This window comes from Hibiscus syriacus, unplaced genomic scaffold (genome assembly GCF_006381635.1).
Source record: "Hibiscus syriacus cultivar Baekdansim isolate YM2019G1 unplaced genomic scaffold, ASM638163v2 tig00110500_pilon, whole genome shotgun sequence".
NCBI lineage: Eukaryota > Viridiplantae > Streptophyta > Magnoliopsida > Malvales > Malvaceae > Hibiscus > Hibiscus syriacus.
In genome coordinates this window covers 1,674,873-1,699,356 of record NW_024062762.1, presented here as the reverse complement: position 1 = coordinate 1,699,356, position 24,484 = coordinate 1,674,873, and the positions used below count along the sequence as shown (strand labels likewise).

Here is a 24,484-nt window from a genome sequence, read left to right as displayed (position 1 = left end):
CGAAGACTATTGACGGTGACTGTAGCGGCAGCGAAGTGGTGGCCGACCACTGGGTTATGAAAAGAGTGACGCCGGGGAGAGTGTATGAAGTTTTCAAAGAAAAAAACTTTTTGAAATTGCTTGGAATTTAGTGAGAGCAGGAGATTATCTCACTAGAAGTCAAAAAATGCGCTCATGTGTCGTTTAATGAATATTATTTATAAAATATTTAATATTAAAGAAAAATACGTTTAACTTATAATTAATATAAGTAGTATATCAAACGTATAATTTCAAATAATATTCATAAGTATCATATTTATTTATGTAAAATATAATATAATATGAAAAATAATATTGTGATCTCGAGTGGACAAATATTATTTTTTAATGTATAAGATCTGTTTTTTAATAACTCAAAATTAAATATTATATTAAATAATACATTTTTGCAATAATAATATTTTCATCTCGTAAAATTATAAATAATTATATACTAAATATTAAAAATATAAAATAATTTTGACTACTCAAATTTATTAATATTTTATTAAATTAAACTATTTGTATATTATTATTATTGTATTAAATTAATAATTTTAAGTAAAGCATGAAAGATTCATATGAAAAAAATTATTTCAGGGTATTTGTGTCCAAAGTGGTGGAATTGTTCTTTACCTAAGAATTTGGAGGTAATGACATTCCTGCCATTTTAACCCAAAAATGCTACTATTGGTAATAAGTTATTTCCTAGTAATGATCTTTTCCATGATCCAAACATGGAATACAATTCTGGAGAAGATCATTCCCCCTTGGTAATGATCTTTTCCTCAAACCAAAACCCCTCGAGATCTTCAGTGGGACCTTGGACATCATCTTATATCTACATTCATGCTTTTGACCTTTTTCTTTGGGCTTTCAAGGGAATCAGTGGTTGTTTCAAGTGTTCAATAGGTACATCTTTTATGTCTGCTCCTATAAGGCCAATCCATGTTCCAAGTCAATTCTCTTTTATCCCCGGTCGGCAAATCCTAGACTTTTCTTATAGCCAATAAGGATTGACTTTTGGAGGAAGAATGGTTTAAAAGGGTGTGTTTTTAAGGCTGATTTCAAGAAGGCATATGATACTCTTGACTGGCCTATTTTGTTCAGAATAATGAAGGAAATGGGCTTTGGTTCTAGATGGATAGGTTGGATTTCGAAATGTATCACATCAGCAACTGTTTCAGTTTTGGTGAACGGGGTTCCTACCGAGGAAATTCCAATGGCGAGGGGTCTTCGGCAGGGCTGTTCCTTGCTCCATTGTTGTTCAATATAGTTGGGGAACTCTTGAATCTATTAATACTGAAGGCTGTTTCAGGAGGGCTTTTTTCGGGTTTGGTCATTAGAAAAGAAGAGAGGAATTTTAATTTAACTCATTTGCAATTTGCTGACGACCTTATTATGTTCTGTGGGGCGTCGAAAAAACAGATCTTGAATGTAAAGAGGGTGCTTCGGGTGTTTGAGATTTCTGGTCTTCAGCTGAATTTAAAGAAGTGTAAATTATTTGGGGTGAACTTAAAGGAAGAGGAAATTAAGGATTGGGCAGCTATGATGGATGTTCAGTGGGCTCTTTTTCCCTCAGAATATTTGGGACTCCCTCTAGGTCCACATAGGAACTCCAACATTCTATGGGATCCAGTGGTTCAAAGCTTAATAAGAGGTTAGCGGGCTAGAAAGGCTCCTCTCTGTCACTGGCAGGCAGGCTAGTTCTAATTAAATCAGTTCTAAGCTCCCTATATACTTTTTGTCAATGTTCAAGGTTCCAGCTTCAGTTTACAAGACTCTAAATTCTATTATGTCAAATTTTTATGGGGTGGTGGAGATGGGAAAAAGAAGATACATTGGGTAAGTTGGTCCGACGTTGTAAACCAAAAATTGAAGGAGGCTTGGGGGTTCCTAATTTAAATGTGGTGAATAGGGCACTTTTGGAAAAGTGGGCTTGGAGGTTTGCTATTGAGAGGGAGGCAGTTTGGAGGGAAATGCTCTGCATCAAATATAAATTGGACCCTTCCTTGATGCAGTTCGACAGTAAATTCTCCTAAATTTTCTTGGATGTGGAGAGATATGGTGAGTACATTATAAAGCTGATTCGTTGGGCTGTAGTATCAGAGGTAAATATAGCTAAAATTGGCAATGGGAGGAACATTCGGTTTTGGCAAGACAATTGGGCAATGGATCATCCTTTGATGGTATTGTTCCCTAGACTATTTTCTATTGCAGTGAATAAAGCAGGAAGATTATTTCAGTTTGGGGAGTTCAGTTCAGGGGTTGGATTTGGAACGTTCAGCTGAGGAGAGTTGAATGACTGGGAATTTGAGCAATGGGCAAATTTGATGGCTGTTATCTCTGATTTTCTATTTGCTGATGCCGCTGATGGACTGTTTTGGAAGGGGAATGGAGAAGGGGTTTTCACTGTGAAATCATGTGTCAATCTATCTTATTCGGGTTCTCCCGATTCGGAGGAAGCTAAATTTTGGAAGTCTAATGTTTGGAGGGGTCTGTTGCCTCCAAGAGTAGAGACTTTTCTTTGGCAAGTTATCTTAAAGAAGTTGGCAGTGAAGACAGCTCTGGTTAAGAGAGGTGTTCAGGGCATAAATGATACTTTGTGTTCTTTTTGTAATCTAGAAGAAGAGTCTTCATCGCATTTATTTTTTCCTGTTCGGTTGTTTGGCCAATTTGGATGAAATTCTTGGGCTATTGGAATTTTCAGTCTGTTTTTCATGCAGATGCTAAAAGATTCCTATTGGCTTGGAATGACTTGAAGACCAACTCTCTTATCTGGTCATTTATCCCTGGAGCTGTTCTATGGACAATTTGGAAGACCAGGAATTTTATAGTGTTTGAAGGAGGGAAGATTGATCGAGCAGAGATTTTCTTTCTAGCAAGGGCTGCTTGCTTCATGGTTTCTAGCTAAGGAAACTCATATTACTATTTCCAAGGATGATCTTATTGCTGACCCGTCCTTAGTGGATTCCTACTCGTCCCATTCTAATCGGATTTCAACCGTGTTTCCTTGGTCCCTCCTCCAAAATGTTTATTAAACTTAATGTGGATGCGGCTACTTCGAGATTGAAGAGGAGTGGTTTAGGTGGTATTTTGAAAGACATGTCTGGTTCGATTCTTGGCTCTTCAAAGAGCCTGCTGGTCCGGGGCCCCCAACTTTAATGGAATTGAAGGCTATCCTAAAGGGTTTAGATTTTTATGAATCTATTTGTCATGGTTTAAAGATAGATTGATTATTGAGAGTGATAGTAAGGTGGCAGTTGGCTGGGTTAAGGATGTGGTCTCTTGTCCTGTTGTTTATGTTCAAATTGTTAAAGACATTATTCAAAAGCTTAGTGTTTTTGAAGGTTTTATTAGTTGGGCTAGTAGGACAGCCAATATAGAGCAGATGTCCTAGCTAAGGCTGGTATTGGTTGAATTATGTTCTGTTAAGGGCTGTTTCTTTCTGGTTTTGTATCTCTTGAGGGAGATTAGTTGTATTACTTTGTTATATTTGAGTTTAATGAAATCCTAGGGCACTCTCTTCCTCCTTGTGCGGATTAAGGAACTATTTTTAAGTTCCGTTAATCACGAAGGGGTTTTATTGAGGCCTTCTATTCCTATAAAAAAAAAAGCTTAAAAATTAACAAAAGACAGAATGAAGAAGTTTTGGGCTTTTCATGCTTAATGTACTCAGCAATGTTTTATATCTGTTAGTAACATTTTCTATTTTCCCCTTTGTACTGCCATGAAATAGCATCTTTATCATTCTTTTAATCGATGTGTTCTCTTCAAAGAATGAAAGTGTTAAGCAAATTTCTACTCATAATTGAGCTTGCATTTTGTCCTAATTTGTTGCTTAAGATGATCAGTGTTAGATTTGCAATTTGCAATTTGCAAAGATTATGCCTGCTTTTTTGCACTTGTGGATTGATGTTGCTTGTATTGGTTGCGCGATGATGCAGTAAAAGATGTCAAGAAGGTGATGGAAAAAATTTCTCCAAAGCAAATTGGTGCTGCAATTGAGAATTTGTTGAAAACTGGAAGATTGGTAACCCAAACAGGTTTAGATTTACAGCAGGTCAGCTCTTCCATTCATATTTATTTCTAGCTTTGAATTTATGGGTGAATTTCAAGATGTCAAGTTAGAAAAATCTTTTGGTTTTAAAATATAGGCAGTTAACACATCAAAAAAAAATATTTTGGTTTTAAGATAATATCCAATTAATTTATTAGTGAAAGGTAATGACAATGTCAACGTGAGGGACTTATATAAGGTGATTTGGATGCTGAGATAACGTCATGTTGCATCAACTGTAAGACTTGACTTGATGGAAATACCAATGGCAAAACACATGGAGGGGGGAGAGAGTTGGAAGAAAACATGGGTGGACCATGGACATTAAAAAGGTCCTTGGTTTGTTTATCTTTCAAGGAAAGATTCTAGGTGCTCAATGGAAACTATGTTGTTTACTCAAAATGAAAATATCACTTGAAATTAATCCTCAAATCACTTGAAATTATCACTAATTATTCTTTTGGAATGAAAGATTTAAAATGTTTTTTCCACAAGATGCTTGTGGTCGTGAAGAGATTGAAATGTCTGTTTCCAAGTCTAACATAAACAACAAAACCAATTAGCAGTTAACTAGAAGCATGTTTTGACTGGTGCACATTTTTTATCATCTATGTCTGTAACTAAAAAGTGAAGTAACTGCCTTTTTGAGGTGAATTACTGTACAGGTGCTTTACATTTGTGAGAATTTTGATTATTATCCATACCTTCTATGGATCTCGTGTTTAAAGCTTTGTAGAATGCACCTGTAAAGGTTGGACAATCATTAATGAGCTTTCTTTTGTTTCATTAGAGGGCGGGTTTCACGGTTCAGGCTGAGAGGCTTAACTACCTACGATTCATTTCATTTTTTCGGTCTGTTCATCGTGGTGCTTCATTTGCTGGACTCCGTACGACCAGCGTTCGGAAGTTGCTACCTGAGTATGTATCTGTTTACTTTAAACTATTGTATCATGAGACTTTTCATATATTTCTCTAAACATCCCACTTTTTTTATTAATAGATCTTGGGGATTTCTTTGCCCGGTGCACACTCCTGATGGAGAGCCTTGTGGGCTGCTGAACCACATGACATGTACTTGCCGTAAGTCAACCTTTATCTTCTTTTCTTTTTGGCTCTATGAATCTTTTTTTTTTCTTCATCTAACTTTAAGTAATTTTATTTTTCTTGAAACGGCCTTTTTGGGAGCCTCGATTTTGAAGGACTGTCACTAGTTGTTTTAGCTTATTCTTGACATTATTAGCCCCATTTTTGTGACTGTTCTTTCTTATTTCTTCTGGAAGCACTCTCATTGCTTATGGTAGAAGGCGTATTAATTATTATAACTGTCTGAAACTGCTATTAATCTGTTTTAGCATTGAACTTACTGGTTCCCAAGCAGGCTGATTTTAAATGGGTTCATGATTACACATTTGTTCAATAGCCCGTTCAGATTGTAGCCAAATTGATAACCTGCTGATTATCTCTTTCAAAAAACTTAAATAAAATTAGAAATGATTTGATCATTAAATTATCATTAAGGTATGTGGGTAAAGGCAAGTAAAACATGGGGTTGAAATTTCTATTATGTTGAATATAATCTAGCTTCTAGTTAAAACAAGTATTAAAAGTGCTGGTTAATGTTTGTTTATTCTTATGGTGAATCTTTTTTCCTCTTTTTTCTAGCCTTGACAGAGGGATAAACTACATGATCATGCTCATGCTTTTTATTTCTTATCAACTAAATTCTACAAATATTATTCTTTTGTATTTGACTTGCAGTTTCTTCAATTAATTTTTATGCCAGGAATTACATCGTACTACAACTCGCAGGGAATTATTAGAGATTTTTTCAAAATAAGAATGTCTATTCTTAATGTTCTAGTTGGGGTTGGAATGACAACCTCATGGCCCAAAGTTGATCATGATGGGCCTCCTCAAGCTCTTCCTGTTCTTTTAGATGGTGTTATTGGTTCTTTATCAACCAGTGAAGCTGACAAAGTTGTTGCTCATTTGCGGAATTTGAAAGTGTCGGATTCTTCTGTGGTGCGTTCTAGTTGTTCATTGCAGAGTTCTTTTTTCTTTATGAAATTAATTTTAAAACCATATATAGTTATTTCAGATTCCGGATGACTTGGAAGTGGGATATGTTCCTTTGAGCTTGGGTGGTACGTATCCTGGTTTGTACCTGTTCACTTCTCCATCTAGGTTTATTCGGCCAGTCAGAAATATTTCTATCCCTTCTTCGGATGAGAAGGATATTGAACTTATTGGGCCATTCGAACAGGTGAATACAGCTCGCTTCAGGCTTTTAGATCTTTACCATTTATATGTTAAAATTTCGGACTTTAATCACATGGATCATTTATAAATTCTAAATTAGCATACATGAGTTGACTATTCTGTTTTGTAGGTTTTCATGGAAATAAAATGTCCAGATGGTGGGGATGGAGGAAGAAGTACTACTTTTCCTGCAACTCATGAAGAACTTTTGCCAACTGCAATGCTTAGTGTGGTTGCTAATCTTACACCTTGGTCAGATCATAATCAAAGTCCACGTAACATGTACCAGTGCCAGGTTCTTACTATGTTCTTAAAATGACATTGTATTCTATGCTTAAATGTTCAATATTTTACTCTCCATTATATTTGGCTTTGTAGATGGCAAAACAAACAATGGCTTTTTCTTTACAAGCACTCCATTCACGTGCAGATCAAAAGCTGTATCATCTTCAGGTCCTTCAACTTTCATTCTTTTTTCCTTTCTGGGAAGTCGTGCATGATTGTGTTCTAGCCTTGTAGTTTTTTTCCTCCAGAATTTTCCTTAGGTGGTCTGGCATTTTTTACCTTCTGTTGTGTGTTTATATGTGGTATTGTTCCTGTTCATGAGATTAATTGACATAATTCATGTTAACGGTAATTTTCTCATGTGAGATGCTTTGGATTTAATTATGAAAAGGTTATGGTTTTAGGGATTGTGTGTGTTCGGCTGAAAGATAATACATGAGATTAATTGACATAATTCATGTTAACGGTAATTTTCTCATGTGAGATGCTTTGGATTTAATTATGAAAAGTGGTTTTAGGGATTGTGTGTGTTCGGCTGAAAGATATAATGTGCAGTGCACTGGCGTTTGACCATGAATTTGGCCGGTGTGTTTTGTAATATACTACAATTCACTACTCTTTGATAACTAATTTTTAATTACGACATATATTCTGAAAATGTCTCCTTTTTGCAGTAGTGGGGGAACTAGTATTCTTTCTAATGCATTCAATCAATCTTATTGAAGGATTTTTAATAATTAATTTAACCTTATATTCTTTCCATTGTAATTATCATTTTCCTTTATAACTTTTACTGATGTATAATACCTAGTATTTAATTTATTGTATAGCGAACAATATTTATTAGTAAAAGTTTAGTACTTCATTTTTCAAAACTAAAAAAATAGTATTAATTTTCAATGTTGATTTTTTTCCAAATAATTGAACATTATAAAAAAAAAACAACTCTTGAGAGGTTGCACATGAATGATTCGAGGTTTTGACCCCATCTGATAAGAATTAGACTGCTTTTTTTTATAAAAGGTAGGCCTCGTTAAAAACCCCCCTTTATGATTGATGGAGCGCAAGGTCTCCTTAACGAGCGGAAGGAGGAAAAGAGTGAAACTAACCAACCCAAAGTACATAATGTTTAAAAATAAACATAAAAACTCTCTTCACAATAACCAACCCAAAGCATAAAAATAGCCTAACCAAAACAGTGAAACTAACCAATACCAGCCTTAGCTAGCCTCAATTGGTGACCTAGCAACCCATCTAATAATACCCTTCAAATCTCTTAACATAGTAACAATGTCTTTCACTAAGTCTATATAGACATAGGGACAACGATCATAACTCTTGACCAATCCACTGCTAGTTTACTGTCACTTTCAACAATCAAACGTTCCTTAAACCTCTGATGAATCGAAGCAAAGAAGATTAAGCCCTTCTTGATTGCCATAAGCTCTATCAAAAGAGGACCTGGACCAGCCCTCTTTGAAAGAACCCATCACCGAGCCATCCTCACTCTTAGTATGCCACCACACCCTTTTCCTCCAATCTCCACTCACAGTGCATCCACATTCAATTTTAAAAAGCCCTTTGGAGGAGGCCAAGAGACAATTTTGATGATTGAAAACCTTGAAGGAGAGCAAGAATCCCCAAGAGAGGGATCACTAATGAGAGAATCCTTTAAAATAGACACATCCTTGAACTTAGCCAAGAACCAAGTAGAGCCTACATCTTGCCATAAAAAGATCAAACTGATCTAACCTTCCCCCTTCAAACAATGGCATTCCTTAATTTCCAAATGGTCCAAAGAACCACTCCCGGAATGAAGGACCAAATAGAAGAATACGGCACCATATCTTCCCAAGCTAACATAAAACTTTGAGCATTGGCCTGTAAAACCGAACTAACTTCCCAAAATCTCAAAAATTTATTCCATAGGGACCACGCCACGAAGCAAGTGAAAAATAAATGTGATGAATTCAGTCCCTTTTTACAGAAAGGACATGCAACATCTACAATAGCTGAAACTCCTCTCCTCTGTAATTCTTGTTTTACTTGCAATCTCTGATACACCACTTGCCACATAAAGATCTCCACTCTAAGAGGCACCAAGCCCCTCCAAATGTTTTTCATCCAAAAGGAGTCGGCCGTCGAAACAGGGCAGCATGACTTCACACTCGAATTAACAAAATAAATACCTACCCCATTCCCTCTCCAGACCAACCCATCTGACAACTCATGGGAAAGACTAATATTGTGAATTATAGTCATAAATTCAGAAAATTGATCCAGTTCTCAATCACTCAAATTCCTTCTCATTTGAACATGCCAAGACCAACTTGATGTCCGAAACTCACCAAAATCATTTAGCTTCTCATTATTGTTTAAAGAAAGAACAAACAATCTCGGGAAGACAACTTTAGAGAATCTAGCGCCCAACTATCAAACAAAAATCTGATGCTCTCTCCATTCCCCACTCGGACTTTAAAGCTTCGAAACTTAGCACCAAACTGATCTTCTTTGAAATGATTTTGGACTACCGATTTCCAAATCCAAGAAGCATGTGCAGGAAGTTTGTTCTTGAATAGCAATAATCTAGGGTCCAGATTATATTTGCTACAGATTACCTTCTTCCACACTGTCTCCCTATCATTAGCAAACCTCCAAGACCATTTCCCTAGGAGAACTCTATTCATATAACTTAGGTCTAAAACACCAAGACCACCAACACTTTTTGCAATGCACACTGTCGACCAATTAACCCAATGAATTTTTTTGAACTCAACCCCTCCTCCCCGTAAAAATCTGGCCATGATGGAATTGAGTTTAACAATCACGAAGAGGAATATGAACAGTGACGTGAAATATGTAGGTAACGAGCACAAAACTGCCTTCAATAAGACCAATCTCCCTGCCATTGATAGTGTCTTAGCCTTCCAGCTGCTAACTTTTATAAAACTTCTGCACTACTGGATCTACAACACTAGAGATTTCTCTTAGCACCAAGCAACAACCCCAAATATTCCGAAGGGAAATGTCCTATTGAACAACCAATAGTACTAGCCCACTGCATTACCTCTTCCTCACTAATATTGGTACCAAATAATTTAATTTTAGTGAGATTCAGTTTAAGACCTGACATAACTTCGAAAACTCGTAGAACCCTCTTAACATTGAGAATCTGTGTCTTCGTTGCATTACAGAAAATGATGAGATCATCTGCGAATTGCAGATGAGATAAATTAAAAGAAACCTCATCCTTGCCAAAACCCAGACCATAAAACATACCCGAAGATATTGCCTTAAAGAGCAGTAGATTAAGAAGCTCGCCAACGAAATTAAACAGCAGTGGGGACAGGGAGCAGCCCCGTCTAAGACCTCTAGCCATTGGAAATTCTTCAGTAGGAACACCATTAACCAACACTGACACCGAAGCTGTTGTAACACATTTCCGAATCCAACTACACCATTTTGATCCGAACCCCATTTTTTTTTTATAGAATTTGGAGGTCTCATTAAAAGCTCCCTTCATATTCTTCCACATACTTAGAAGTATGTTGAAGAACATTGGAAGAGAGAAAGAGTACCTCATATTTTATTAAATAGAATACCAAGTACATGAGGAATCACCAAACCCACATACGGGAATAAACACCAATACAAACCATATCACCTAGAAATCTTACATTGTCAAACAAAAAGCCCCTAAAACAATAACCCCATTTGTTACACCTCAAGATGTGAGATAACATAGCAAAAAAAAAAACAACAACAATTACAACCACAAACTTAAAGACGCCTCTGAATACAGTTGACGAACAATCACAATCCAATTGGAGGATCAAGTTCTAAAGAAATATCGCAATCTTCAGGAACCCAAGAATTAGGTTTGAAGGAAGGATCAACTTCATGCACCAAGATTTTGAATAAATGATCCCCGACCTTCAACTCAAACAACTCATTAATTCTCCCTTGAGCATTTGTGAGTAATTGGATTTTCGCCCGATCAAAAGACGAAGGGAACTCACAACTGTTATCAATTGCTATTAACTTGCCCCACTTAGTAGCTATGTTTTTGAAAGTATCTCAATTCCAAGCGTGAAAAGGAATACCTTCGCAAACTAGCCAAACGCGCCGGTTCTCCACCATAAGGCTCTCAGACCAAGTTTCCACTCTGGAAAACCATTCTGCAAGAGTCTCTAACTTATCATCCTTCACGCTTCTCAACGAATTAGAATCTTCAAAAACCATTAGACTCCATTTCCAGCAGCTCTCATAAGCGTGAAACCCGCTAGTCCTTTGACTTGTATTTGGTTAGCAAGATTACCAATCTTGATAAAGTTCTTGCACCACCCCACAAGACAATTACTTAACACGTGAAGTTTCTCTTCGTCCACAACTCCCTCAACTTCACAGTGTTTAATCCTCGGAACCTCTTCCATCCCAGACTTACGTTGAGCAATTCGGGGTTTATATTTAGCCAAAGAGACTCTAATTCTGCTGTCGTAAATATAAATGCCATTCATGCTTGATATCGCATTCCTTGCTTCTTCAATAGTTGCAAAGCGAATGAACCCAAAGCGGCCTCCTTTCGAATTCCTTTTGTTAGGAATGAATGCATCAATAACATGACCGTAAGTGCTAAATAAAGATCCCAAGTATCTTCCAATGGATCTTCTCCGGTAGGTTCTCAATGAATAACGAGATGCATCCACTTCTACACCCATTACTACCATTTGTATGACCTTTCTTCCACCAATTTTGATAATCATTTCTTCCCCTCTCGCTACTTCAAAGATTTTTCATTGGAGTACCCCTTCGTGGTGATCTCTTTATTCCATGGTGATCAACATCAGCTTCAGAACGGCTGGTTTTGTCTCTGCTGAAGGAAACATCTCAGTCCTAAAATTCACACCTTGTGAAGGAGATCTTCCATTTACGCCAATCCTTACAGTAGGTGGTTGACAGTCTAAAGATGCTTTAGCTGAGCAATTTTCCAAACGCCTGGATGATAAAGGAATTTCACCCGACCTCGAAGAATTACCTCTTAAAATTTGCTGATTTTGGGGCGTAGGAGACTGCCTGTAGGTAGTGCCGTCGGCTTCAACTATCCAACCTGCCTCACGGGCCAAGGTAGCCAGAACATCGTTCATGTTAGAACGCGCGGAAAGATGGAAATTTCCGTATTGCCTCAAACCGGCCAGCATACGACTGGTGAAGGCTCTCCTGTTCCTTTTCCGATACTTTGTCTTCTCCTCATTCTCCCTCTCTCGTTTTTCCTTGCTGGAGTAGGAAAATGTGGTCGCGTCGTCGGGTCCAGAGGAAGAACTAATGCGGTTGACAGAGGCTGCACCTGCCGCGGCTGTTGCAGCAAGCCCACTGGTTCTCATGTGTTGAGACGGCCTTATGGGTTCCATTGTGAGAACTGGGTTGTTTGAAAGGCTCAAACGCAAATCTAAGGCCAGATTTGGAATCATCGTGGGCCGGCGATCTTCCCAGGAAAAAACAGATTCAAACAATGGTCAGAGTATGGCGGCGGACGGTTGACGACGGCGGAAGCGGGCAACGGGTGGATGACGGTGGGGAAAATAATTCAAAAACGCCTGGGCTCTGGGCTCTAGAGAGAAGCGGGACCTTCTCTAACCTACTTTTCATTCAAAATTCTTTATCATATTTTACTTCTCTCAGATCGATGAAGTACAACCATTCCGAACCCCATTTTAGCCATTACTTTAAAAAGAATATCTCAATCTACCGTATCATAAGCCTTCTTGAAATCCACCTTAAACATGCAACCCTTCAATCCTTTCTTCCTCCACAAGTCAATTCCTTCATTAGCAATAAAAGAGCAGTCCATAATTTGTCTACCAGGAATGAAAGCAAATTGTGAATCACTGATAATATCGTCGATGCAACATCTCAACCTTCTCGAAAGACACTTTGGAAAGAATCTTGTACATCCCACCTACTAGGCTAATAGGTCTGAAATCATCTAAACCCCCAATATTAGAACCCTTCGGAATGAGAGTTATGAAAGAGTGATTAATGCCATGCTCCCAATCATTTCCCAAGAAAAAATTATGAAAAAATTTCAGAATATCAGCTTTCAAGGAAGAGCAAAACCTTTTAAAAAATCCCATATTCAACCAATCGAGCCCAGGAGCTTTGTTACTATCACACGAGTTTAAGGTTTCCCAAATCTCATCTTTCGTAAACTCCTTTTCTAACATAAGACTCTGCTCCATAGAAATTCTTGAAAAATTCAACTTAATATCCTCCACTTCTAAAGTTGAACGACAGTTAAAAGCTTCAAAGAAATGATCTGACACTTGTCTTGATAAGAACAAGATCTTTAATGATTTCACCTTTAACATTAAGAGCATTAAGTGAATTCATCCTCCTCCTAATGGTAGCACGTGTGAAAAAATTTATAATTCCGGTCTCAATCTTTAACCCACTTCTCTCTTGAATTTTGAAACTAGATTTGCTCCTCAATTCTGTAAAGTCTCCATAGTTCTTTTCTCAAAGACCTCAACTCTGCTACACTGTCATAAGCATTGGAAATTTGGTTTTGCTAAATCCTCTTTTCTAATTGGTGAATCTTGTCTTCTAGAATAGAAATAACATCACGTGGATACTGTTTCCTATTTCCAGACTAGCTCTTAATGGAAAATTTCGTGTTCCTAAGAATGCTCAAAATTCCATCACTTCTCTTGTCCTTCTTTAACTCCTTGATAGACTCTACAATCTTCTCCCCAAAACCATCCTCAGTCATTAAATAACTAAACAACCTAAAAGGTCTCTTGCCCCAATTATCTTCCCCACTCAAGAATAATTGCATTATGATCAGAAATAGATTTAGGAAGTAAAGATTGGGAGATAACAGAAAAAGCTGATGAGAAACTAACATCAACCAAAAACCTGTCCAATTTAACAACAGTAGGAAAAACCTGATTACTGCTCCATGTAAAATCCCCCCCGATTAATGGCAAATCAATTAGCCCCTTTTGCTGAATAAAGAGACTAAAAATTTCCATAGAATTCCTGTTATGAGCTCTACCTTCCTTCTCATCTTCTGTTAAGTAGGCATTGAAGTCCCCTCCCACACAACAAGGTATACTGTACCCATTTAAAAACAATCCCAGCTCTTCAAAAAAACCAGCCTTCTCTTTTTCCACAGATGGACCATAAACGTTAATGAAGCCACACCTAAATTGGTTGGATTTAAACTTCCCAAAAATAGCAATAAACCTCATGTGAATATGCTGATCTTCTAACTCAAAAATACTATCATCCCAACAACTTAAAATACCTCCTGAAGAACTTGTTGCTGGCGACTCAACGAATCCTTGCAACTTATTCAATCCACTTCTCCTTAAAAAAGAACTTGGTATAATATCAAGTTTTGTTTCTTGCAGGAAAAGAAACGTTGGTTTTTTCTCAGAAACTATTTTTTGTACAGCTCTCTGTGTTTCTTTTTTTCCCAAACCCCTAACGTTCCAGGACATAATGACTAGCTTTGGCATCATATTCTTGTTCGATAATACCAAACAATCCCCGGAGTTACCCTCCAACTCAGCTAACCCCACTCAAGCCTTTCTCCAAATTCATAATTTTTTCTAGAAAAGCTTTCTTCCCTTCCTTGAAGGATATACCCAATATCTTGCTAATTTCCCAGGTAGCAATAGCTTCCTCCAACAGCAATGGAAAAGATGATGAGGATAATGTAGAAACACTAACATGATCTAAAGCATCCCTAATGAGGGATATTTTAAATCTCCTGTTGAATCTCCTCACACTCGAACCATCACTGTCCCCTTCTGTAATAACAGCAGCCTCTGAAATTTCAGAATGACATCCTCTTGAAATTAAAGCCCTACCCAACTTATTACTGAAATCCCCCTCTGATACAGCCTTAAAATCCTGCACATTTTGAATCCATATATTCCTTTCCCTAGACCTACTGTACTCTCTTGTAACTTCTAATTAACTTTCTTCCAACCTCTGCTGACAAAAAACGGGACGTTCCCATCCTTTGTCCACTTCCCCTGATCTGCTGGAAAAATTCTGACTCCTTTTTTGACTTGCATAACCGAGCCCAATAAGATTTACTGCTGGACCAGCAGGAATTAATCTCTTTATGGGAGATAAGGGTTCACTGCTCCTCTCTGATTGGGCCTGAGAGCTACCTTTAGAATTCTCCTTATTTCTAATGCCCAGCCCAGCAAAATCTCCCTTTTTACTACTCCCAAAGCTGAGAAAATCTGACACTCCTTCATTAATGCCTTTCCCTTCCAAGCTTCTTCTTGAAAACTGATATTCTTTACCAACTCCAACAAACCCGGAAGAAAGTCCCTGATCAATCTACATGTCCACTTTTTGACGAGCTTCCTCAACTAGCCGAACAGGACCTGACTTGTTAGAAGATTGTAGGCTGTCATCTTCCTCTTCCGACGACTCTATGACAGTGACTTTTTCATCGGAATCTTTCTCCGGCTTGTTGCGAAGAAACAAATTTGAAACCATAGAAGTAGATCCCAGCTTAGTAGTCACCTTGAATGATCTTCCATACGAGTCTAAAGTTAACACTTCCGGGACGTCAAACGGACTTGCCACCCTTAACAAAATTTTCACCGTCATGAGATCTTCTCTTGTTTTTGTCGATTCCTGAATACCCTCCATTGATCCCCACCTTCCTGCTAACTTCTCCAGAAAATTCTCTGGCCAGCATAACAGAGGAACACCATACAACTCAACCAGACAGTAGAACACTAGAGACGGTAGAACACCTAAGCTTATGTTTTTTCCTTCAGCATTGTTGTAAATCTCACAAGTTACAGTTGCACATGGTTACATGGTTACTTGGATATGTATACCATTTGCACTTTATAAATTAGATACATTAATTTTAATGTCCAATTTGTGCAGCTAAACATGAGTTGTTTGTGTTTTTTCAAAGTGGAGATAGTGAAATCCTTTAAAATAATTTGATCTACAATATGGCCATGATTTTTTACATGATTACATCCAAGAAATATTTTTTTTGGAGTCGGTTTCCAAAGGCACTTAAATATGGCCAGTACAGTCCTTTGTTTGTGGAAGACAATTATTTTAATATTCCGTGTCTTAAATTACTAGGGCCTTGGAGCCCTGCCCACTATATCATGGTAATGGTGACTCACATATTTATTGCTTTTTGTTAACAATTTTTCTGGGCTGTTTTCAGACTCCTCAAACTCCAATTGTGCGCACAAAAACATATACAAAATACTGCCTGGATAATTATCCTTCAGGAACAAATGCAATAGTAGCAGTGCTTGCGTATACAGGGTATGTATTTTGGTTAAATATCTGAAGTAGCATTATCTTGTTAAAGTCCCTGAATTTAAGTTGCATGTATTGTGTAGATACGACATGGAGGATGCCATGATTTTAAACAAGTCATCTGTGGAACGTGGGATGTGTCATGGACAAATATACCAAGTTAGCTCTTATCTTCCTGCATGATTTATTTGCTTTTGTTTCTTTTTTTTTAACTTATTCAAGTATTCCAACTTATAGAACCAAATTTCTAGGAGACTTATTAGTTTGCTCCTTATTGCCAATCAAGGTTAACAGTGTTTTGGTTATTTTAGAACTGCTGTTTGGATCTTTGAATAAGAATTAAAGTTGTGAAATTATGTGACGTTAAAACTGCTTGTGTTGTACACAGCTTCCCTGGTCCTGGGATTTTTCGACTTTAAATGTAAAAGAAGATCCCTTGTATTTAGAATTTCTCTCTTTTACTCGTATTCTTTCATGCTAATAATGTTCACACTTGATTTTCTTTGATATGTGGCTTTTACTATTGCTTACCCAATAGTTAATCATTTTCGTAGACAGAAACTATCGACTTGTGTGAGGGTAAGAGCAAGTCAGATAGAGGACAAAGAATTTTTAAAAGAGAACATTCAGATAAAGCAATATCTTCTTTTGTTGATTCAGATGGGCTTCCATATATTGGTCAGGTTAGATCTTTTTATCGTAGTTTATTCCTGTCATTGTTCAAATAAGAAAATGAGCTAAGCTTAAACTCTCTTGATAATGTTATTGTTTTATTGTCCAACTCACTGGTGGCAATTTTCAGGTGATACATGGAGGTGAACCTTACTGTAGTACAATTAATCAGGTGACAAATGCAAAGAGAACCTACAGCCGTAAGGGTTCAGAAATGGCTATTGTTGACTATGTCTCAGTTGATACGAAAAATAAGAATCATCTTCAGAAGGTAAGCAACACAGCATCTTTCGTAGTCATTCATTATCGGAGAAAAGCCTAGGTCTTGTCTGGCCTGGCTGGAGCTTCTGTCAAAGCTGCCAGTTCTAAAATTATGTTTTTTTTATAAGAATTTCAGGCCTCGTTAAAACCCCCTTCTTGATTAATGGAGTTTATATGAACTCCTTAATCAGTGGAATTGAACCATAAAATTACATAAGATACAACCATCATAAACCCCACCAACCAAATAAACTTGAAACAACCATAAAACACCCAAAATATAAGAATAGAATAGAATCAGCCAATTCCTTCTCAGCCTCTAGATTGGCTGACCTATTAACCCATCTGACAACACCTTCTAAAACATTAAGCCTATTAACAATATCTTTGATCAAAAACGCATAAACATCAGGAACTAGATTCTCTTTCTTAATCCAGTCTACCGCAACTTTGCTATCGCTTTCAATAATCAGACGACCCTTCCTCTCTCGTAAATTCGCATAGAACATTAGACCCTTTTGAATAGCTTTTAATTCCATAAAAGTTGGAGGTCCCGGACCAGCAGATTCCTTGAAAGAACTTAAAGTCAAACCCGAGGAGTCCTTTAGAACACCTCCTATCCCACTCTTCTTCCAATCTCTTGTAGTAGCCGCATCAACATTTAACTTTACAAAACCTTGAGGAGGAGGAGACCAAGGAAATATAGATACAAGCCGATTAGGATAAAGAGAGCACAAATCCCCTAATGAAGGGTCTGAAATAAGAGAATCCTTAGGAATAGACACCTCTTTGTACTTAGCAAGGAACCAAGAAGCTAGTCTAAACCTTGCTAGGAAAAAATATTCAGCCAAATCCAGCTTTCCCCCTTCAAACACAATGAGATTCCCAACTTTCCAAGTAGTCCAAATAACTGCCCCAGGAATAAAAGACCAAATTGTAGAGGAATACTTCAACTCAGCCCAAGCAAGTAGGAATTTTTTCGTATTAACATGCAAAACAAGTGCGATGGAGACTCCACCTCCCTCTTAAAAAGAGGGCACCTAATGTCTACAATTCCTTGTATTCCCCTTTTAACAAGTTCTGACCTAACAGCCAGCTTCCCTAACACCACCTGCCACATAAAGGACTCCACTCTAGGTGGAATCTGGCCCCTCCAAATAATCTTCTTCCAGAAATATACCTCTTCCGAATCCGAAATAATGGCTGAACAAATCTTAGTGCCAGATTTAACAGTATATACCCCATCTCCAGTACCTTTCCAAATCACCCCATCACATAACTCCGTAGATAGAGAAACAGAGGAGATAGCATTCATCAAGTTAACCCACTGTTCTACTTCCCAGTCGTTTAAATTTCTTCTAAACTGCACATCCCAACTCCAACCATATGAGTTGTAATTCCCAAATTCAACCAGTTTACCCATTCTGTTTGTGGAAATGGAGAACAATCGAGGGAAAATAATTAGAAGAGGAAAGTCCAACGCCCAATTATCCTGCCAGAACCTAATCAATCTGCCATCCCCAATTCGGAAAGAATACAAACTTCTAAACTTAGAGCCAATACTGTCTTCTTTAAAGTGATTCAAAACCACCGATCTCCAAATCTAAGATACTCTTTGTGGGACTTTGTTGTCAAACATTAACCAAGATGGATCCATTTTGTATTTAGAACAAATGAATTCCCTCCAAACAGACCCCCTTTCATTAGCATACCTCCAATACCATTTTGCTAGAAGAGCTCTATTCATGAAAACAAGGTTTCTAACACCTAAACCCCCCTCGAATTTTGACTTGCACACATTCGGCCAGTTAACCCAATGTATCTTATTTTTACCTACTCCCCCACCCCATAAGAAATTCGCCATAATGGAGTTGAGAGATTTAAGAACCGCAACTGGTGTCTTAAATAAAGATAAATAATACGTCGGGAGCGAACATAGAACCGACTTTATTAAAACCAACCTTCCTGCTAATGACAGGGAAGCAGCCTTCCACCCCGCTAATTTATTCATAAAATTATTCACCACCGGATTCCAAAGTGCTGTAGAGTTCCTAGTAGCACCCAAAGGCAGTCCTAAATATTCAGAGGGAAAACTACCCACAGAACATCCGATAGAATTAGCCCATTGCTGAACTTCTTCCTCATTCATATTCACACCAAACAGTTTACTTTTCTTCAAGTTGAGTTATAAACCAGAAATCACTTGAAACACTCTAAGCACCCTCTTCACATTTAAAATCTACGTCTTAGATGCACCACAAAACATAATGAGATCATCCGCGAACTGTAGATGAGATAGTTTGAAAGCATCAGCATCCCTTCCTAAAACCAGTCCAGAAAACAGACCCTGTTCCACAGCCTTCACAATTAGCAGATTGAGAAGTTCTCCAATAAAATTAAACAACAGAGGTGATAGAGAGCACCCCTGTCTAAGACCTTTAGCCATTGCAAATTCCTCGGTAGGAACTCCATTCACTAAAACAGAAACTGAAACTGTGGTTACACACTTTCTGATCCAACCTCTCCACCTGGAACCAAATCCCATTTTCTCCATTACTAGAAACAAAATGTCCCACTCCACCGAATCATACGCTTTCTTGAAATCTACCTTGAAAACACAACCTTTAAGACCATTTTTCCTCCAATAATCCACCCCTTCATTTGCAATTAAAGAACAGTCCAATATTTGTCTCCCTTGGGTGAAGGCAAATTGAGTAGGACTAATTAAGTCTGAAATACAGCTCCTCAACCTCCTCGATAGGCACTTAGATAGGATCTTATATAATCCACCAACTAAGCTAATAGGCCTATAATCATCAAGGTCACCACTGTTAAAGACCTTAAGAGTAATAAAGGTATGGTTGATGTCATGATCCCAATCTTTCCCCGAATAGAAGTTGAAGAAGAACTTCATAATTTCTCCTTTAAGTACATGCCAATATCTCTTGAAAAAACCCAAATTAAAACCATCCGGCCCCGGGGCTTTGTTGCTATTGCAAGACTTTAAGGTCTCCCATATTTCCTCTTCAGTAAATTCTTTCTCCAAAATTAAACTCTGCTCGAAATTCTGGAAAAATTCAACTCGATTTCTTTCACTTCTAAGGTCGATTTGTCATTAAAACCCTTAAAGAAGTGTTCTTTGACAGTGGCTTTTATAACCTTTGGGTTTTGAATAACATTACCCCTGCAAATAAGAGCATTCAACGCATTTCTTTTCCTCCTAACTGAAGCACATGTATGGAAGAATCTGGTATTTCTGTCCCCATCTTCTACCCATTTGGATCTAGAATTCTGGAACCAAATCTGCTCCTCTATCTTATGCAACTTCCATAATTCTGACCTTAACTCCTTTAACTCAGCAGCTTTCTCATCATAAGTACCATCTTGCTGCTGTTGAACCTCCACTTCTAATTTTTGAATCTTCAATTCTATTTTGAAATTAAAGCTCCAGGAAACTTTTCTCTCTTCCCTGCCCAATTTTTAATGGCAGTTTTGGTTTTTTTTCAGAATTTTGAAAATTCCAACATTCATCTGTATCTCTTTACATTCTTGAATTGAAGAACTGATTACATCCTCAAATCCTGCTTCATCCATCATATAGTTAAACAGTTTAAACGGCTTTTTCCCCCAATTAACACCTCCATTCTCAATTATTACTGTATTATGATCTGACAATGATCTTGGCAGCAAAGACTGTGTTAAATCTGGAAAAGCTGCCAAGAATTGGCATTCAACCAAAAATCTATCCAGCCTTACATAGGTCGGTGAATCTTGGTTATTACACCAAGTAAACCTACCTCCACTCAATGGCAAATCGATTAGACCTGTAGTAAGAAGAAAACGACTGAAAATCTCTAAAGAATTCCTGTTTTGGCCTCTACCAATCTTCTCATCTTCCTGTAGATACACATTAAGGTCCCCTCCAACACAAATAGGCTCAGAATGTCCTCCAATGAACGTGCTTAATTCTTCAAAAAAACTCTCTTTTTCCTCCTCAACCGAAGGACCATACACATTAATGAATCTGCAACTGAAATTATTTGCCCGAAATCTCCCCGATATAGCAATAAATCTTCTGGATGTACACTGATTTTGCAACTCAAATACGTTACCATCCCAGAACATCAGTAAACCCCCTGACGAACCAACCGATGGTGACTCAATAACCCCTTTCAAATAATTTAACCCACTCAAAAAAGACCTTTGAATTTTCTCCAATTTCGTTTCCTGCAACCAATGAAATTGAGGACAATATTTGGAAACTAGCCTCTGAACAACCCTTTTTTTCTCTAATATACCCAATCCTCTAACATTCCATGTTATTATAGATATCTTTAACATCATCATAAAGAAATCAACCAACTAGTCCCCCCGCAAAATCCCCCTGCTTGTCCATCCTCAAGCCTTTTTCCAGACTAGTAATCTTATCCAAAAAGGCTTGTTGTCCTTGTTTAAAGGAAATACCCAACAACTTACTTATCTCCCAAGTAACTAAAGCTTCATCCAATAAATCTGAAAAACCTGAAGAGGAAGCTGTTGAAATGCTCACTCTTTCTAAAGCTTCCCTTATCAAATGTCTTCTAGCTCTTCTGATAAAAAAACCCGATTCAAAGCTGTGATTATCACCCATTAACTGCAATCCTTCAACCACCCTTTCCACACTCATATTCCCCGAATTCGATCCATCATTCACATCCTCACAACCTGAAACTCTGCATCCACTGACAAGCTATCCAGTTGATTTCGTTAAGCTTTTAGTAATCTAAATTATAAGCTTTTAGATTAAAGAAATAGTGAAGTTATCATTTCATACTTAATTGGTAAAAATAATACGGTGTTAGACTTCGAGCATTGAGCATTGTTAAGAAAATTGTTATTGTCCTTTTTAAATTAATATATTTTCAAATATACAGTAGAAAATTGTGGTAACCCTCTAACCCCTCTTTGTGTTAAAAAAACTCTACGACTAGTTTATTAGATAACTTTCCGTAAAATGAAGAGATAAATAATATTAATTTAATATGAATTTGAGAATAAACATAATATTTTTTGTTAATTTGAAATAAAAAATATATAAATTCATAATAGTAATGTGGATTAATATAATTCTTCCTATAGATTTCTGAACTAATGAAGGATACGTTGAGAACATAAAAAATTCAGTTCTATGTTGTCAAACTTTAGCACCTTTTGAATAATCTTGGTTTATAGCCTAATCTTAATGCCCAAACAGACTTTCCTCAAAAGCTGATAGTGTAAAATTTTGAGTCAAATGCTTTTTCATAAGATATGACAAACACTGTTGAAACCCTACATATATTGAATGGAGTGTATTAAAGAACTTCCTAATGTTATTTGTAGTTAGGATGCCACAACTGTTATTCAGCTTTTGTGTCTCTCCGTGCTAAAACTGGCATAGCTGTAACATTATCTGGTGCAATATCAAGAGATCGGTTACATTTTCTGGGAAATATTTATTGAAAGTTGGAGAGTTCATTAACATTAGTGTCTACAGTATAGTATTATTCATTGTGTTGTACAAGAGGTCATCCTTAGTACCAATACTGCTATTTGTGCTCTCGGCTAATATTTACAATCTTTAAACCTATCTGTTTGAGCAGGTTAATATTCGTTTTCGACATCCAAGAAACCCCGTCATTGGTGATAAATTTAGTAGCAGACATGGGCAGAAAGGTGTTTGCTCTCAGTTGTGGCCAGATATTGATATGCCGTTCTCTGGAGTTACGGGAATGCGTCCTGATCTTATAATCAATCCTCATGCTTTTCCATCTAGAATGACAATTGCAATGCTTCTGGAATCTGTTGCTGCTAAGGTAACAACTAACAAGTTCTAATAGTTGATCAAAGGAAAGGCACCGTTATTTATGCATGCTTGTGACATTGAAACTTAACAAGTAAAGATTTATAAACATCTAAAAATATATGATTAATGCTGTAATTTTCTGTGGAACCTTAAAATGAATTTGTCTAATGGAGTTCCTGCTTTATAATTTCGATTCTATAACCGTCTTAGTTTGAATTATTAGTTCATAAAAATGAATTTTTATGTTTTCAAAATATACTGCAAAGTATTTTGAGAAGCTCAATAGTAAAAAATCAAGATCAATATTGTTCCCGTTGATTTAATATTTTGCATCACAGGGAGGAAGCTTACATGGGAAATTTGTGGATGCTACACCATTTTCTGATTCAGTCAAGGGAGCTGATGGGAAGACACAGGAGTCTGAGTCTCTTGTTGATGAACTTGGTTCCATGCTAAGAGCTCGTGGGTTTAATTATCATGGAGTTGAGGTGTTATACAGCGGGGTTTACGGAACAGAACTAACATGCGAGATTTTTATTGGCCCCGTTTATTATCAGCGTCTTAGACACATGGTTTCCGATAAGTATCAGGTTGGAAATATTTTTATTTTTTGCTTTTTAAATGCCTGTCAATGAACCTTGTTTTCTTTCTCTTTTAATTCTCCTTTAATTTAAGCAACTTGTTTGTCTCGTCTTCTTGATGTTTATTTCATTTTCTCGCCTGTGAAGTCACCTTCATGCTATTGTCAAAATCAACATGGTGCTTGCAGTTAATTGTGTGGAATTAGCTTATCTATATTGATGTATCCCCAATTACGTTTCATTTTATCTTCTCATAATTGTTCCTGTGGTCGGGTTATTTCCCTTTGTACTCATCGTGTTGTATGCAGGTTCGAGCCACCGGACAAGTTGATCAGATTACTAGACAGCCGATTAAAGGAAGAAAGCGTGGTGGAGGTATACGTTTTGGAGAGATGGAAAGAGACTCTATGCTTGCTCATGGGGCTGCATATTTATTACATGATAGGCTCCATACATGTTCTGATTATCACATTGCTGATGTCTGCTCCCTGTGCGGAAGCATCCTTACCACCGCGATTGTCCAGCCACAGAAGCGGGCTGTTAGGGAGATAGGTGGGTTGCCTCCGGCCAGGGCTCCTAAGAAGGTAATGTGTCATGCTTGCCAGACAAGCAAAGGGATGGAGACTGTTGCAATGCCTTATGTTTTTAGATATCTGGCAGCTGAGTTGGCAGCTATGAACATAAAAATGACACTACAACTCAGTAGCGGAGCTGGAGCTTGAAGTCTATTGTAGTTCTCAGGGTTTTGGCTATGGAGGGATTGACTAAACAACAGAAAGTTGTTCCGAGACCGATCCAGGTGAAGTCGATTTTGTTTAATATATAATGTATTTTTTTAGTATGTTTTGTGCAATTAATTGAGTTTTACGAGGCTATTTTGTAATCTGTTAAAGTCTTGGAATTCGGCCTGATAAACGATCCCATAACTCACAGCCTTGTATTTTCGTTGTTGAAAGTAGTTTGATCTGTTTTGTTTTTATTTTTAGTGATATTTTGGAACCCTTTTTTTTTAATTTGAGGCTGTGTTTAATTGCTTTATTGAATATCTACTAAATTAATTGGGTAAAGTACACAAATGGTCCCTCAATTATATGTTATTTTATTGAGTCCATTGATTATTAAATGTTACAAAAATAGTCTCTTGATTATATGATATTGTTTTTTGGTCTCCTGATTATTAAAAGTTATAAAAGGGTCATTCAATTA

At 37.2% G+C, this 24,484-nt stretch overlaps 1 protein-coding gene across 1 annotated transcript in view; it reads left to right on the top strand.

The window, feature by feature from the left end:
- The window catches only part of LOC120129480 (DNA-directed RNA polymerase I subunit 2-like), a 31,058-nt gene extending 6,795 nt beyond the window's left edge, over positions 1-24,263 (top strand). The window contains 14 exon segments of the mRNA XM_039146964.1: positions 3,969-4,084; positions 4,872-4,999; positions 5,082-5,161; positions 5,865-6,103; positions 6,180-6,344; positions 6,471-6,635; positions 6,719-6,793; positions 15,843-15,946; positions 16,024-16,099; positions 16,495-16,623; positions 16,743-16,883; positions 22,495-22,707; positions 23,036-23,287; positions 23,587-24,263. Coding sequence (XP_039002895.1) covers positions 3,969-4,084; positions 4,872-4,999; positions 5,082-5,161; positions 5,865-6,103; positions 6,180-6,344; positions 6,471-6,635; positions 6,719-6,793; positions 15,843-15,946; positions 16,024-16,099; positions 16,495-16,623; positions 16,743-16,883; positions 22,495-22,707; positions 23,036-23,287; positions 23,587-24,000 — 2,297 coding nt within the window. The 3' untranslated portion in view covers positions 24,001-24,263.
- Positions 24,264-24,484: the final 221 nt, after the last annotated feature.